The following is a 15,929-nucleotide window of genomic DNA, read 5'->3' as shown; positions in this document are numbered from 1 at the left end:
GGTGCTAGAATTTCAAAACCTGGAGTGGTAGCCATTGATGGGCACCTTCCCAGGTTCCTAAAAGAGCCTGCCATTTTCCAAATGAGTATTGTGGAGTAACAGTGTTCTCTATTGTGCTGGCTCTGAGTATTCTGAAAGGTAATAGTATTAATTCCCAACACAGAAGATGAACAATAGACTAAATCTTTACCCAGGAGGTCAGGTTAAATCTCCTGAGATGCGGAAAGAAGCAATGTAAGAAATGTGGAGGACAAGCAGAGATAGAAATAACATGCCAGTACCTAGAGCTCTGTGACATAGAATTTTGTTTGCATCCTTTTGAACCATATGAAATTGTCCATATTCAACCATACTTTCCTGGGGAAAAGATGGCAACTTCATGTGGCTCAACATAATTATTATTGATTAAAGTAGAAAGACAAATTCTTGCAATATCCACATGTTGTCCACATTCAACTGTGCTTGTCTGGTAGATACTTTTTTGTAATTCTTTAAGTCCCTTCCCACATCCATACCACATCAGTATTTTCCACCTTCACTTATAAATTTGGGGTCATGGGTCCTTAACTCACCTACTAAAAGAATACTTGAAAATCCCTATACTAAATAGACTGAGGGGGCAACGGGGAAGGATTCGGGAGAGCTATTTTCAAATGACTTAACTTTGTTCTTTTTGCAGATTCCTCTATAAAGTGTGCTGATTGTGCACCTGGCTTTTTCTTTTTAATGTTGCCAGTCTTCTCAATTATCTTTTGTTAAAAATTCCAATTTGAGATTTTATTAAAGGGCAAAATGGTCTGTGAATCTGCAGACCTGAGTACGTGCCTAAGCGGATCCTCTATAAGTTCAAACCGCAGCCACCCCTGACCAGGGGAGACTAGTGGAGGTCGTCCTGATAAGCAGCAATGTAGAGCCTTGGTCATCATTGTTCAAATGATGTTCAGATGCCTGCCCCAAGAACCCAAATGGAGATAGGAACTAATCATTGGACAGGAGCGGACAGTGCACTTCACTTCACATTTGATGATAAGGAAATACTAAATAGGCTTGGACAGTATCCCAAACGTGTGCAGAATGAAGGTTCTGAAGATCTAAGATAAAGTCCTGACTACTTGATTAGCATAATCCCCATGGTCAACAATAATTCCTTTTTTATGATAGTACTTTGTGTCTGTGTAAAATTCACCTTTTAATATCCAGATAGACATGTCTTGTAATCATGTTTCAAAAATTATGCAAATAGCATATGCAGTAGACCCGTTGCCTCCACAAAGGCCTTTGGATAAATCTTTTAGGGTCCCAGCTAGACTGATGCTTGCATTTTACAGTACTGGCTAGAGTAGTTAATATGATGTCTGCAATAAGCCAGACACGACAAAACAAGTAGAAACTTTAAAAACATAAGTCTTGCATAACATGAATTTTCTGATGCAACATCTGATATCAATGCCTATGGAAATTTTACATAGAACAGCCTATAGAAAGCAGCTCCAGAGTGTCCTTGAAATATTCATTTAAAGAATAATGAGCAGCAGTAGTGATCAAACATCAACTGTCATCAATGAAATCTTAGGCTCTAATATTTAGCATGAAAGCAAGCAAGCAAGTGCCTATTGCATAACTTAAAACAGCAGATGCCCCTGGAATAAGTTAAGTGAAAGGCCTGGGGAATTTTATTCCATTCACCAAAGGATGTAGATTCCTTGATTCTCAACCATGCTTATGTGGCTGTAGATGCATCTCAGAATCTTGATAGAAAAGGGATTGGGTGAGGAGGTATGGTGCATGTATAGTTGGGGATGTGATACAACCTTCTGGCTCCCCACCCATATGAAAGTCACTGATATAGACAACATATATGTGTAACTGAGTTCATATTTATATGGAACCATCTCTCGGCATTCTTGTAGTTTTTCTTCTCTTAGCATTTAGCCCATTATTAATATTTTCTGACCCATCTTTTACTCACTGATTCCTCTTTCAGTGCATTCCTTTACGACCTTGGAATCAATCGTATGTAACATCGGGAGCATTTATATCTGACATCCCAATAGTGATTCTGAAATACCTGCAAAAATATCAAAGGGGTCAATAATTTCAGGTGTCAGTTTATTGAAGTACATTTTTATCATAATCTATTAGAGTTTCATAATCCATGCAAGTAACTCTACTGACTCAAAGTCCTTGTTTAAATAGAATGTGTGCTGTTTCCTGAGAATAAGACAGACTAGGGTTTTTATTGCATTGCAAAATGACATTTTAAAACATGAAACTAGCAAGAGAAATGCAGAGGTCACATTTCCTGTTGCCTTGAAACACAGTGCACTCATGACCTTGTGGCTAACACAAAAGAGAAACTGTCCCTGGGTCCTCATCACCTTTTGTCCCTGTTTATAAATCATTTATTTCATAGACAGAGCTGAAATTGAAGCCTTCTTTAAGGTAGTGTCCTACCTTTAAGGTTCAGTGGGTTTGGCTTTGATAGTTTCCTTGGGTAAAAGGTAAGCACGCATTGCCAACATTTTCAGAGCTGCTATTTCTCTGGCTGCAAACGCTCTTACAACCCTGGTAAACAGCAGATGAAATACTTTATTCTGTTATTCCAGCTCCATTTTAATAGTTTTATAAAATAGTCTCAAGAGGTTTATATATCCATGCTGGGAAGGTAGATAGATAGATAGATAGATAGATAGATAGATAGATTTTAATCACCATTTCTTTCTGATCAGTCCCATAACCAAAATATTGAAATGAGCATCAGTAGACTTTTCTAATAGGAAAGTATAGTTTCTATGTAAGAGAAGCTGAAGGTATGTATTTTAAGTTCTCGAAACTCAGTCAAGCTATTTCCCTGCATATGAATCAGAACTCAAATTGCTTTGCTGACACAAACTTTTTTTTATTGACATCCTCCTCATTCTCCCCATGATAGGTGACATTCACCACGGGCCTGTATGTCCCAGGCACTGTCTTTAGGACCTCTCCATAGATTTCTGGGTCTATTTCCCATCCTCCAGACCAAGGGGTAGGGATGAGAGAAAGTCACAGGTCATGACCAAAAAGACAGAGGTCATAGTAATGACAATAAAATCTTGCTTCCCACACTCCTTCTAATTCTAAATTCAGAAAGTTGTGAGGGGCAAGAATTCACAGTGAAAATGTCTCTTTGTGCTGGTTTTCACAGTGTGGTGAGAAAATATTTTCCTGGGACTTGGAAACATTTTTCTCACTGGAGTGGAAGTTGTAAATGTTGCTTTAGCTATTGCCCTGGGGGGATTCTCGTTGATGGCCTCAGAAGTCTTACTTCTGTGATGTGTCAGTCTGTCAATGTTAGCCACTACTTCTGACCTTGAATAAAACAAAACTCCACAAAGACAGAAAAACAGCAGCTGGAAGTCATGTGGGAATGGGGCCAGACCTCACCATTCCTACAAAGTCTAGAGGAACAACAGGGAGCAACTTTTCATGCTTTCAACAATCATGCATCACTTTTTTTTTTGGCAGTTGAGGGTCAAGTTACTCATAGTCATCTGTGTTTCGTCTTGAACATTTCTTAAAGAAATTGTTCAATTAAAAACTGTTCTTTAAAGCAATACAATATTTTCTATTGATACCTGGTGCACACATACCTTTTTAGGATGTATGCCCACCAGAACTGTTTTATTCTTCAGTTTATTAATTTAACAAATGTAGAATGACGTCCCCCTAAAGACGAGGCACCGTGCTAAACACTACACATACCATGTTGAACAAGACACTTTCCTGACTTTGAAAAGCCCAAAGTCATTTTGGGAAGTGCACAAGGAAACAGACAATTAATTTCGTGCTTGACAGGATCTGTGCTGGCAAATGTGCCTTGTTCCTTGGCTTCTCCAAATATATAATTGTGTCCCTCTTATCATGCAAAGTACCCTGTTCATGATGGTCAAGTGTACATGGGTAAAAGTGCCTTCAAGTACAAAGGCGCCATTCAGATGTGAGTTTAATTATTATTCTCACCTCACTTTGGCTGTGAAAAGTCCAACATGGGAACATTTCATCCATGTCTTTTATAAAAAAGGAATCTTTTTAAATAGTCAAAAATAAAAGTTTTTTAAAAATACAGCTAAGATTCTTTGTGACCTCCATTGTCTTCAGCTGGCTCTCAACAGCCATAGCCTTGAGGTAAATTCTGAGTCAGAAGAAACAGACACACTTGGAATCTTAACTCCAGACTTAACCCAACAGTCGGAGGCCACGTGTCCCACAGGAAAAATGCCCTGTGTCTCTTCAAAGGGAAGGAATTATAAAGATTACCTCACTTAGTTATCGCAGATAATGGAATATTCTCTCCCCCTGTTTCCAACCAGACAGATAAATTAATAGAGGCTAAGACCTACTTGCTCCTACGACATAAAAATGATGGCACAGTTGGTTGCTTTACTATTTTCTATTCTTAAATGGGTCTAGCTTTGCCAAAAAAAAAAAAAAAATGAAGATCTACTAGGAAAGCAAAGTGAATGATGAAATTGCATATAGCCAAGTTGCATCAGGCCCCAGACTTAATGGAAAGTTATTTTTTTAAATTACAGTACGTGGGAGCCTACCACATGCAATTTCTGTGATTACAATACCAGTGCTGCAGCTCTTTAAGATGATGTGGGTGCATATCCACCCACATCGATACCTTTACGTGCCCCTCGGGTTTTCCTGTGCTAACTTCGAAGACTTCGAGAAGACTTAGTTAAAAATGACACTGCTCTTTGAAAAAATGCCAATTATTCCAGACTCTGTGTTCTACCCCAGGCTGCCACATGAGGGCATCCTTCCCCCAAAATATATGCAGCAGATATTACCATTGATTTCTACAAATAGAGAAAATATTTTAAGATAGCCTATGAGGTTCTTTGGCCTGGTGAGGGAGTGTTTCCGTTAATGACTGATTCTAGCATGATATTTTGTTTTCTTCACTTGGCTTTTCTCTGATTTTGACTTTATAGGGTGCTAGTTAGTGGCTTGGATGACAACCAAAAGACTGGATAAACGGCTTTTGTTTTGCTTGTGATGTGCAATTAGAGTTTTCTAATAAATTTGATGGTTTCTTATGTATCTTCCATAGGGTTTTTTTGAAGAAGAAGAAGGTAAAGAGTATATTTATAAAGAGCCTAAGCTGACAGGTCTATCAGAGATTTCCCAAAGACTGCTCAAGCTGTATGCAGATAAATTCGGAGCAGACAATGTGAAGATAATACAGGATTCCAACAAGGTAGAGGAAAATTAATATTCATTTTGGGTGTTTGCCTGTTTGTTTATTGGTTAGTTGATTGGTGATTATTTTTGGCAAAAACATTATGTGTTTATTGAAGTAACCTCTAAGTTCCCTATTTTTCCCATCGGTTATTTGCACTTGTATAGCAACCAAAGATTTAAAGTGGTTGGGCCCAATGGTGGACTTGGGGGAAAAGCAAAAATGTATTTCTTCAGTCTGGGAGGTCTTCCTGGGTCATACCAATTTTGACATCTATTCTCTGTGATAATAGCAGACTTGCCAGTTACATTTTATTAACCTGTGGATATCTAATTAATCTTCTGGTGGCTCCAGAAGGCCAATGCTTATATCCTCTGGTTATATTATTCAGAATCCTCTAATATGCTTTCATTCCTGTAGCCAACCTCTATTAAGCACCTACTGCATGCTATCCCCAGAACTAGGAGCTGGGGTACAAAGACTCTTTCTCCAAGAATCACATGGAGCTGAGAAGAGAACGATGTCTGCAAACAGTTAATTAAATAAAGTGCAATGAAGAGCCATGACAGACATGGTGCAAGTCACACAGGGAAAGCTCAGGGAAGGGGCTCCCTGACCAGCTCATTCTCTTGTGGGCAGTGCTTCCCAGAAGAGATGATGTGTGAGCTGGAAATTGCAGGGTGAGGAGGTGTTTGCTGGAAGCAAAGGGCATATTGAGCAGCCCAGCACATGCAGTGACAGTGGCCTGAAAGGGGAAAATGTGTTTCAAGAATGGCAGGTCTTCAAAACACAGGTTGGTAGAAGAGTGTCTCAGAAGGCAGCGCAGGAAAAGCTGGCTTATGTTTCGAAGAGCCTCGGCTACTCGGCCAGCTGGCTCCAATCCTACCTCCCCCACAGTCTGGCTGCCTGACCCCAGTCCAGGCAGGTACTCTTCTATGGTGATATGATGCCCATCTTTCTCCAAGGGGACAGGGGCAGTCCTCCCCTACCCCACCCCAACCCCCAGGATGCCAGTTGAGAGAACACAGAGCTTCCTGCCTTTCTTTCCCAAGTACCTTGGGCTCACCACTCTTTCTTTCACCATCATGTGTTCATATAGGTAAACCCGAAGGATTTGGACCCCAAATATGCCTATATCCAGGTGACCTATGTGACACCATTCTTTGAGGAAAAGGAAATAGAGGACCGGAAGACAGATTTTGAAATGCATCACAACATCAACCGCTTTGTGTTTGAGACACCCTTCACGCTGTCGGGCAAGAAGCACGGTGGCGTGGAGGAGCAGTGCAAGCGCAGGACTGTCCTGACAAGTAGGTGCAGCCCGCCCAGGGGCTGTGCAGGCCCTTCACGGGGATGGAGAAGTTAAAATCAGCACATTTCACTCTGGCAGACAAGTGCCCCGAATGTGCCACCGTGGACGTTTGCCTGGAAGAGTAGATTTCCCCTTCCTTACAATCTGTCAAGAAGGACACCCTTGAGAAGTCACCCAGAAGAGAAATTGTCAGTAGTTACTTTACTAAGCCCTTCCCTGTAGAGCTTAGTCACAAAGGTCATGGTGTCCGTGTCTTGGGAAGGCCACTCTTCTCTCTCCCTGAATCTACCCTCAGTTAATTCAAGATTAGAAGCTCTCAGGATTGTGTACTTTGGAGCAAGATCCTAAGTCGCTCTGGAAGTGTGGTTCCTCATCTGTAAAATGAGTGCAGAGGATGGTCACCATCCCTTCCAGTGCCGTCTAAATCTATTCTGTGAGCTAGTCAACAAACCTTCAGCAAGTGCCTACTACATGTCGGGTACTCTACTGGCAAGTCAAATAAATAAAACATGAGTCTTGCCCTCAAGATGCTCCCAGTCTGATAGACGAAAGAGCCAAGTAAAGCAAGAATTTCAGGCGAGCACAGCGTGAGCAATGAAATGGGGGCACACGAGGGGGACTCCTAAGGTAGACTGAGGGGAAAGACGAGCAAAGACATTCTGGACTAGTGATACCTAAGCTGTGTGAGAGAAGAGCAATCCTGGATTATGCAATAGGCAGGCAAATAGCAGTGACATCCAAACTAGGGGGAATATTCTCCTTCAGTAAACTTTTCCAGAACTTTTCTAATAAAATCTAAAACAAAGCTACTATAACATAGGCCATGCAGTGCTTATTTAAGCATTCTTTATTGTGGCTTAGGGGAGTTTCTATTTGAACTGCAAGTTGTGGTGGAAGCTATAATCTTTTCAGTGTTGAATGACTCAAAATCGAGGTTTTACTCCAGCCCTGAAAATGAGGACATGGCTAGGGAGGTGTGGAAGAGAATGGCAGGTGAAGGTAGCTGGGGCAGAAGCTGAGAGGAGGAAGGGCATGTGGCACACAGGATAAACAATAACTCATATGCACAAAAACAAGCAGGACGAACGAACTGTGTGCAAAAAAAACCCTATGGGGTGGTCTGTACCTTCAGGGGACCCCTGACTCTGTACTCACCCTCAGCCTTTCCATTCTCTCGTGTTGCTCCTGCACAGCCAGCCACTTGTTTCCCTATGTGAAGAAGAGAATCCAAGTCATAAGCCAGTCAAGCACAGAACTGAATCCTATTGAAGTGGCAATCGACGAGATGTCCAAGAAAGTCTCTGAGCTTAACCAGCTCTGCACAATGGAAGAGGTGGACATGATCCGACTGCAGCTCAAACTCCAAGGAAGTGTCAGCGTGAAGGTGAGGGTTGCCCGGGGCTGAGATGCACGTGGCCCGTGGAACCTGGTACAACACACCTTGGCATTTATTTTTTTTATTTTTTTTTTTACAAAGGGCACCTTTATCTGAGTCTTTAAAATTTTGTTTCATTGTAAATGCGCATAAATGGTGTCAAACACCTAGAGATAAGCCTTTCTTAACTTTAGCTGAAAATAAAGTATCTTCTTCCTTAACCCTCCTTTCCTATCTTCTCTGGATAAGCTATGTTCTATATTCTAAATTCCAACAAATGAATTAATTAACAAATAACGTGTCTCTCTTATAAATATCTGTCACTAAGAGCCTTATAAAACTGTTCAAAAACACATATTTTTAGAATGTATATTAGTTCATAAATTGTGCATCAATATTTATTTGGCTGCCAAGGTCCTGATAGGAAGCAGGTGGCCTGCTCACAGTGGGCGATTAAATGAAATACAATAGATAGACTATTTGCAAGTCTGAGCAGTATTTAAGGAAACTAACAAGGGTAGGCACCAGAGCTGGCAAGACTGAGGGGCTGCTACTCTTCCTAGGCCCAAAAACTGAGGAGAAAGAGGAATCATTGGAAGCAGAGAGAGAGCTGAGAGAGCCTGCTGATGACAGACAAACATACAGATGACTTAGTCCCTGTTAGAGGACTGCCAGGAGGAAGCCTGGTGCTTACTTAATACCCTCCAGGGGCTGAAACCAGGGTGAGGCAAGTGTGGCACTCACCTTGGGCATAAAGTTTAGGAGATGCATCAAAAACTCAGTAATCATGATAAAATATTATAATGCAAAATTTTTTTAAATAAAAAGTAATGTCAAAAATCCATCATGAACAAAATGCTAACCTTTTTTAAATTTTATTGTTTAAGGTATTACAAATAGTAGTACATATGTCTCTTTTTTTTTCAACTGACCTCTCCCCGGCCTCCCCTACCCCTCTGGCACTTGCCCTTGTCCCCTCGCCCCCAGTGTCTTGCGTCTGTTGGTTGTGCTTATATGCGTGTATACAAGTCCTTCGGTTGATCTCTTACCCCTCCCTCAACCCTCCCCTACCTTCCCGCTGTAGTTTGACAGTCTGTTCGATGCTTCTTTGCCTCTGTCTATTTTTGTTCAACAATTTGTAATGTTCTTTATTATCCATAAATGAGTGAGATCACCTTTTAAATAAAGGCAGGCCAGTAACAGTATCACACGGAGCTATATTGGAGCCTGATGCAAAAGGAAAAATCAGTAATGTTGATCCTGATATGGACCTGGCTGTCTTCTTCCCTGCCAACACCTTGTCTGACTCAAAAATAATTAATAATAATAATAAATTTTAAAAGCCAGGATGCAGGAGAACCATAGTTATACTCCAAATGGGACAACTTCCCTCAGCACACAGCTGAGTGGAGGAAATCAGAGGTGGGAGCTGGAGAAGCCACAGAGAGCACCCAGCACTGTGTGCTCCTTCCACCACACTGGCCATGCCGGGTGGCCACAGCCATCTGCAGATGGCTCAAGGACAGCACTAGCTTCCTTCTCTTTCCCCTACTCCTACAAGCTACACGGTCACTTTAAAACATTATAAGCACTAAGGCATAAGGACTCCCTCGCTAGTGTGAGCCTACTCTTGTGTGTGAGCATAGCATGATCAGGACCTGAGCATACATTCTGCAAATCTGATAATGCCACCTTGGGCCAGAATCTAAGCCAGACTGTCAAGTGGAATACCGTAGACAGTAGTTCCCAGGGAGGTGTGTACACCACCACCTCTGTGGAATGCCTTGTATTAATAGTTGTGTGTTTATTTTAATGCTAATAAAAAAACTAGCACGTCAGACATTGGATTTCACAGATGTTTAACTTAAATTTGTTTAAGTAAATAAAAGGAAATCTAGTTTTCAAACATACTAAGAAAATAATAGTTCGAGAGGGTAAAGGAGGGATAAATGGTGATGGATGACTTGACTTGGGGTGGTAAACATACATACAATATACAGATGATCTAATAGAGAATTGTAACTCTAAAACCTAATAATTTTATTAACCAGTGTCACCCCAGTAAATTCAATAAAAAGTAATAACAGTTAAAGCCGTATTTGAGATGGCAAACACGTGAGATGGTGGGCAAGTAACTGAAGCTTGGGAAGGATGGCAGTGGCGTGTGGAGCTCAGATGTGTCCTGTAGTAGCTGATTGACCAGTTGTGGGGGCCGCCAATAAAACAGATAACAAATTAGCAGACTTCACGGTGATGTGAGAGAATTGGGGTCCCACACGATTGGTGCACCAGTGGCTACTCCTCCCAGCTGCGGAGCGGGCTCCTCCATGGAGGACGTGGGCTCATGCTCAGCAAATTCTCTCCTCCCCGATAGGTTAATGCAGGGCCCATGGCCTATGCACGAGCTTTTCTTGAAGAAACCAAAGCAAAGAAATACCCTGACAACCAAGTAAAGCTTTTGAAGGAAATCTTCAGGTAAGCTCTTCTTTGTGGAATGTTCTTCCTTGGGATCCTTCAGATGAGGAGTCTTGAATTCCCCAGGAAGCCACCTGACCAACCTCCTTCTGGGTGGCAGAGTCTATCAGCAGCCTGGCTTTGAGTGGCCAGTCTCTGTGGCTGGTTGTTAATTTGCTTCTTGCTGTCGTTAAAGGCAATTTGCAGATGCGTGTGGGCAGGCCCTGGATGTGAATGAGCGCCTCATCAAGGAAGACCAGCTGGAGTACCAGGAAGAACTGCGGTCCCATTATAAGGACATGCTCAGCGAACTCTCCGTAATCATGAATGAGCAGGTGAGGCTTTCCTTGGGGTGGCCCATGCTGTTCATTCATCCAAAGCGTCCATTTTAACCCCAATGCCAGAAAGGGTCTCTTTTCTTGCTACTGATGTCACTGAACCTTACGTGAGCACCATGCTGCTGACTTGTCCTCTCCCCGATGCACAAAGTCCCTTGCCTCAAAGCAGAGATAGGTGAGAGAAAAAAGTCTGGAGAAAAAAAAGATGAGAATCCAGATGCTTTTCATAGTCTTCAGAGATGTTTAATCAAATCATATGAGCTGTTGGTTTTCTAGGACAGATGGGCCCTATTAGACATCAAGAAACATTGGGTAGTATTCCTGGTAGGGTTTGCTATCACTCCCTACCTCTGACTTTAAGACCTCTCACCTCCCCAGGCTGTGATGTGGAGTTCCACAGTTCTGCCACTAGGAGTCTCTGCACCATACTCAGGAAGAACACCAGGACTAAGAAAGACATGGCTTTTTAAAGTTAAGATTGCCTCTACAGAGGCAGGGCCTCCTATAGATGTGCAGAATTGGGATAAAACTCAATCCCCCACCCTACAAGCAAGTCATCCATGACTTCTGGCATCTGTCCAGCATATAAAGCTGTGCACAAAATGTGGACATTCGATATCACAGTACTTTTTGAGGTGCTGAGAGTCGGCCTTACACTCTACCTGACATCTTATCACTGTGGTCCCTTCCAGGAGTTAGATGTGTTCTTTACAGAATACTTAAGGGGGAGAACTTGCACTAATCTCCAAATAGTGCCTCATGCATAGTAGCCACTCATTAAATATTAGTTCCCTTCCTTTCCTTAAATGGTCTAACAGGGGTGGGCAAACTTTTTGACTCAAGGGCCACAATGGGTTCTTAAACTGGACCGGAGGGCCGGAACAAAAGCATGGATGGAGTGTTTGTGTGAACTAATAGAAATTCAAAGTAAACATCATTACATAAAAGGGTACGGTCTTTTTTTTTTTTTAGTTTTATTCATTTCAAACGGGCCGAATCCGGCCCGCGGGCCGTAGTTTGCCCACGGCTGGCTAGCACCATCAACACTACTCAGGAAACACAAAATGAATCCTATACTTCTTTTCTTCTGATTGATTTTCTCATATATGCTTCTTTTTTCTTATTTTTTCTTATTTTCCATTTCCTTTTGCCCACATTTTAAACCCTCTATCAAAGCTGGAGAATGATGTGGTTAATTGACTTATGTTAGAATTAATCTCTCTGGGTAGGATTCTTAGAGGAGGGAGTCTTGGTTTGGGATTCTTTAGAAGCTGATGGGAATTAAATGTTCAGGAGTGATGCTTTGATAGCCTGGGGAACCCATAAATCTGGGAGTGAAACAGAAAGAACAATGGATCTGAAAGTTGAAAAAAGTAGTGAAGAAATGCTTGCTTCCAACTGTAAATTGCATCTGACCTTGAAACTTTGAGCAAAAATGCTTTTCTCTTTTTTCCCTGGCAGCTCTGTTGCAGTCCATGTTTATACAACTTCTGTTCCTCTGTGTCTAGTATTTCCCTCAGTACTGTAAGCAAAAGTGGTATGTTTTTCTTTCCTTATGTCTACTCTGTCTTTTGTGGCCTTCTGGTCTACCTATCACTTTCTAACTGTTCATTTTTCCCTGACAATCCATAGTGGCTAGTGTTCTCGAGGTTTTTTATTTAATTAGAACAATTTTACTTCCATTGAGAGGTAGGTGAATATGGGGGAGAGGGAGCCTACTAATTAAAGCTAAAATTAACAAATTGGCTTTTAAAAACAAAATTCATATTTCACCAACTTTTTAAAATATTTGAGCTCACTTGTATCCAAAACAAAGACTCACTATACTCTAAAGTGCTAAAACAAAAAGACAAAAAAAAAAAAACTAGAACCAGGTGATGAAGGGGTAGGGAAAGAAAAATAATTGATTTTCCAGAAAACCTTTGCTAAAAGAAGCAAAATTTGATTTCATGCTTCCTTCAAGCTGATGCAAAGAAAAGAAACTGACGGATTGAATAGGTTTTGTTATTCAGTAAACAAAATAGATCTTTCAGCAGGAAAGATTAACTTTCTCCTGGTCTACAGCTTCTATGGGGATTTGTCCACAGGTTTTATATCTGGGACAATGACCACAAAATACATGATATCTTCAGAAAAAGTGCTCCTTAGAAAATTATTTACTCTATTATATGGCCATTCCATATTTCCACCTTAGATTAAAATAAGGACAAAATACTAACATCTAACTCTGTAGAGGAGATTCCTAATTGTGAGACTATTTAATTGATCATTATAAATCATAAGTACAAATTATCCATAGCAAACTGTGTTATTTAGAGCAAAAAAAGCTATTTTCATGATAACCATTGATAAGTGCTTTGAGTTGGTTGTAATGAACAATTTCCTGAAATCAGAAATAGTTAAAAAAAGATAAGGGTCTGTAAAGTCTATAGTATTTTTAAATATTATATATTTGTTTCAGTTTATGTTTATAACAAAAAATTGTTTGATGCTTTTCTCAGGTGCGCGTGTGTGTGTGTGTGTGTGCATGTGTGTGTGTGTTTTAATGAAAATGCATCAGACCGTTTTGGGTTTGAACTCTAGTGGAGGGAAGGGTAGGCAATTCTTAGCAAATCCTGTAATGTAGAAATGAACCATAATCTATAATGCATGTGTACCTTCATGTACCTATATATTCATGTAGATATTCTGGAAACAGGTACATATATAAATACAGCAAAGAGTAATTCTACCACTGAACTTTTATAAATAGAAACATAGCCCTAACCAGTTTGGCTCAGTGGATAGAGCGTCAGCCTGCGGACTCAAGGGTCCCGGGTTCGATTCTGGTCAAGGGCATGTACCTTGGTTGCGGGCACAAACCCAGTAGGGAGTGTGCAGGAGGCAGCTGATCAATGTTTCTCTCTCATCGATGTTTCTAACTCTCTATTCCTCTCCCTTCCTCTCTGTGAAAAATCAATAAAATATATTTTAAAAAATAGAAACATAATTAGAATGGATGCAGACATAGAAATACAAAAATATAAATAGAATTAATTATGCAGTTCACTCCAAGAGTGTCCAGCAAAGTCTTAGCTGAAAGGGCAGCCTGAAGTCATCAACTTAGTGCAAGAACATTTACTGTAAGGGACGAGATGGAACTGGGTGAAGTGGACACTATTGTGCAAACATGTTGAGGCGAAGCGGCTTGAGTTATCAAAGTGACAGACAGGCAATAATTACCCTTATAGGCAGACAGAATGCCACACTGTTTACAAATATCCAAAAAGCTTAGAAGCCTCCTTCTATGAAGCCATCCTAGTACATATAGGTATCTGAAAGAAACATGAATAGAAGGATCTCATTTGTAGTCTGTTTCAACATTCAGAAGGATGACAGCACAGTGAAGTCCATGGTGGTAAAGGATATTAAATATAAAATACAGAGAAAAGAACAGATCTGCTGTGTGATGGTGCCAAGTGGGTGAGATGCAAAGGCATGTTGCTCTCAGAGTTTGACCTCCTCTTTGGAAACATTATTTGCCAAATTATTTAAGTAAAACTTGTGACATAAGGAGAATGAATTGGTAGTAGGGAATTCTGGTGCTCTGTGGGGACAGAAGTGGCAATTCTATCTTGGAAAAGCAATAAAACTAAAGCATAATAATGTGTGGAGTTGGTGGGGAAATCTCCATAACTAGAAACTTAAAATATTCATTATCTCTTTTTTACAGAGATAGATTTTAGAAGTTTCTGAGGGTTTCATTGTTGTTATTGTGATTACATGTCATAATTTGAACAGAAGTAGCAGCAAAGTATTATTTAGATATATTATTTTCAAAAGTATATTTTTCCATTAACACACTTAAATGAGGTTTCAGATGTCTCTCTGTTTTGGTATATGTCAACAATTTAAATGATAAACTTTTAGAATGAAATAAAATTCTGGTATTACTCAGATACATTCATAAGGTTTACCCAGACATTTAGTAATTTATATTTGATAGTTGAAGAATATTGTGAAGGTACTTTAAGTCTTACCAAAATGGCTATGACATGGACGTGGGGAAAAAAGTCTTCAGATCTATGTTGATCAGTGCATTTTCAAAATTTGCAGATTTCCGGGGCGGGGGGGGGGGGTGGAATAAAATCACTTTCCTGGGTTTAAATTTTGTCTGCGGAAATACTAACATGAACCTATCTATTGTGTTTCCTTGTCGTGCTGTGTGCTGTCCTGTCTTAAGATTATGTGCAGGGACGAATCATCAAAATGCGGAGTGGAGCGAACCTTTTCTCGAATACTTAGCAAGAGGACCCCAGCTCTGCCCACGGTCTCCATCTCAGCTAGTGCGGACGTGTGAGCAAAGGTCTGCAGCATCAGACGCACCTCTAAAGGGACTTTCTGAACTTGCAGCTGATCTCGGGGAAGAGAAGATAGATTTAATTTATTTGAAGTTTTTATGTTAATATTTTTTACCTCGCTAGCTTAAGAATTTTGCCAGTCTCTGAATTTGCACATTTCCTATGATTCTTTTTCCTTTGAGCAGCGTTAAACAAGCCAAGCTGAATATTTGCCATTCCAATGAACATGCAGCTCAAAAGCAAACCCTAAGTTTGCTGTCAGTTTCAATATGTTCAATACCAAGTCATATTTTAAAGGTCAAAGTGAATGTTTTTGTAACATTTAAGCATATTTCAAATGTAAATAGGAGATTGTAAAATATATGGTTTTTACCAAAATTAAAAGAACCTTTTTGGTTGATACTTATGATGTGCTTAAAATTATATGAATAACATTTCAGAATGTTATATTAAAATATTTGTGTATGTGTACAAAAGTGTTGATAAATACTAATCTTTAAAGTTTGTGGAGTTCCTTTATTTGTAATATATGTGCTCTTAAATGCAATAGGCTGTGAAATTATGGAAGTATTTTGTTGTTAATAGAAATAAAAACACAGTTCCTTTGCATTTGGTTCTCTCATGAAGAGTGGGTGAGTCCCTACTAAAAGTAGTCCTTGGACCGGGCATGTACTAAAAGCGACCCTACATTCACTACTTATGATGCCTTACCTAGAAACATGAAAAGGACTCGAACTTCAGCAAGGCAGTTCTTCCAAAAAGATCAACTAGACAGGCCAGGGGCTTTCAAACCTAGGGGATTAGCAGACTGATGTGGGGAAGATATAATGAATCAGAATCTCAAGGGTTGTGTGATTACTAAGGTTATTCACAAATCCCCCAT

The 15,929-nt window shown here is 40.3% G+C and overlaps 1 protein-coding gene across 4 annotated transcripts in view; it reads left to right on the top strand.

Annotated features, from left to right (window-relative positions):
• The window catches only part of DOCK10 (dedicator of cytokinesis 10), a 210,507-nt gene extending 194,852 nt beyond the window's left edge, over positions 1–15,655 (top strand). For 3 of the 4 annotated variants that reach the window (XM_081096072.1, XM_081096071.1, XM_081096073.1), the window contains exons 51-56: positions 5,099–5,245; positions 6,327–6,537; positions 7,733–7,923; positions 10,289–10,389; positions 10,565–10,703; positions 14,929–15,655. In XM_081096072.1, the coding sequence (XP_080952198.1) occupies positions 5,099–5,245; positions 6,327–6,537; positions 7,733–7,923; positions 10,289–10,389; positions 10,565–10,703; positions 14,929–15,045 (906 nt within the window). In that variant the 3' untranslated portion in view covers positions 15,046–15,655. Of the gene's footprint in view, positions 1–5,098; positions 5,246–6,326; positions 6,538–7,732; positions 7,924–10,288; positions 10,390–10,564; positions 10,704–12,167; positions 12,244–14,928 lie in introns of all 4 variants that reach the window. The other variant, XM_081096070.1, reaches the window with a different exon arrangement.
• The last annotated feature ends 274 nt before the right edge of the window (positions 15,656–15,929 follow it).

The sequence above is a fragment of the Myotis nattereri genome (genome assembly GCF_964212035.1).
Source record: "Myotis nattereri genome assembly, chromosome: 7".
Lineage (NCBI taxonomy): Eukaryota > Metazoa > Chordata > Mammalia > Chiroptera > Vespertilionidae > Myotis > Myotis nattereri.
Note: the sequence above shows the minus strand (reverse complement) of the source record. Positions and strands in the feature narration are given on the sequence as shown.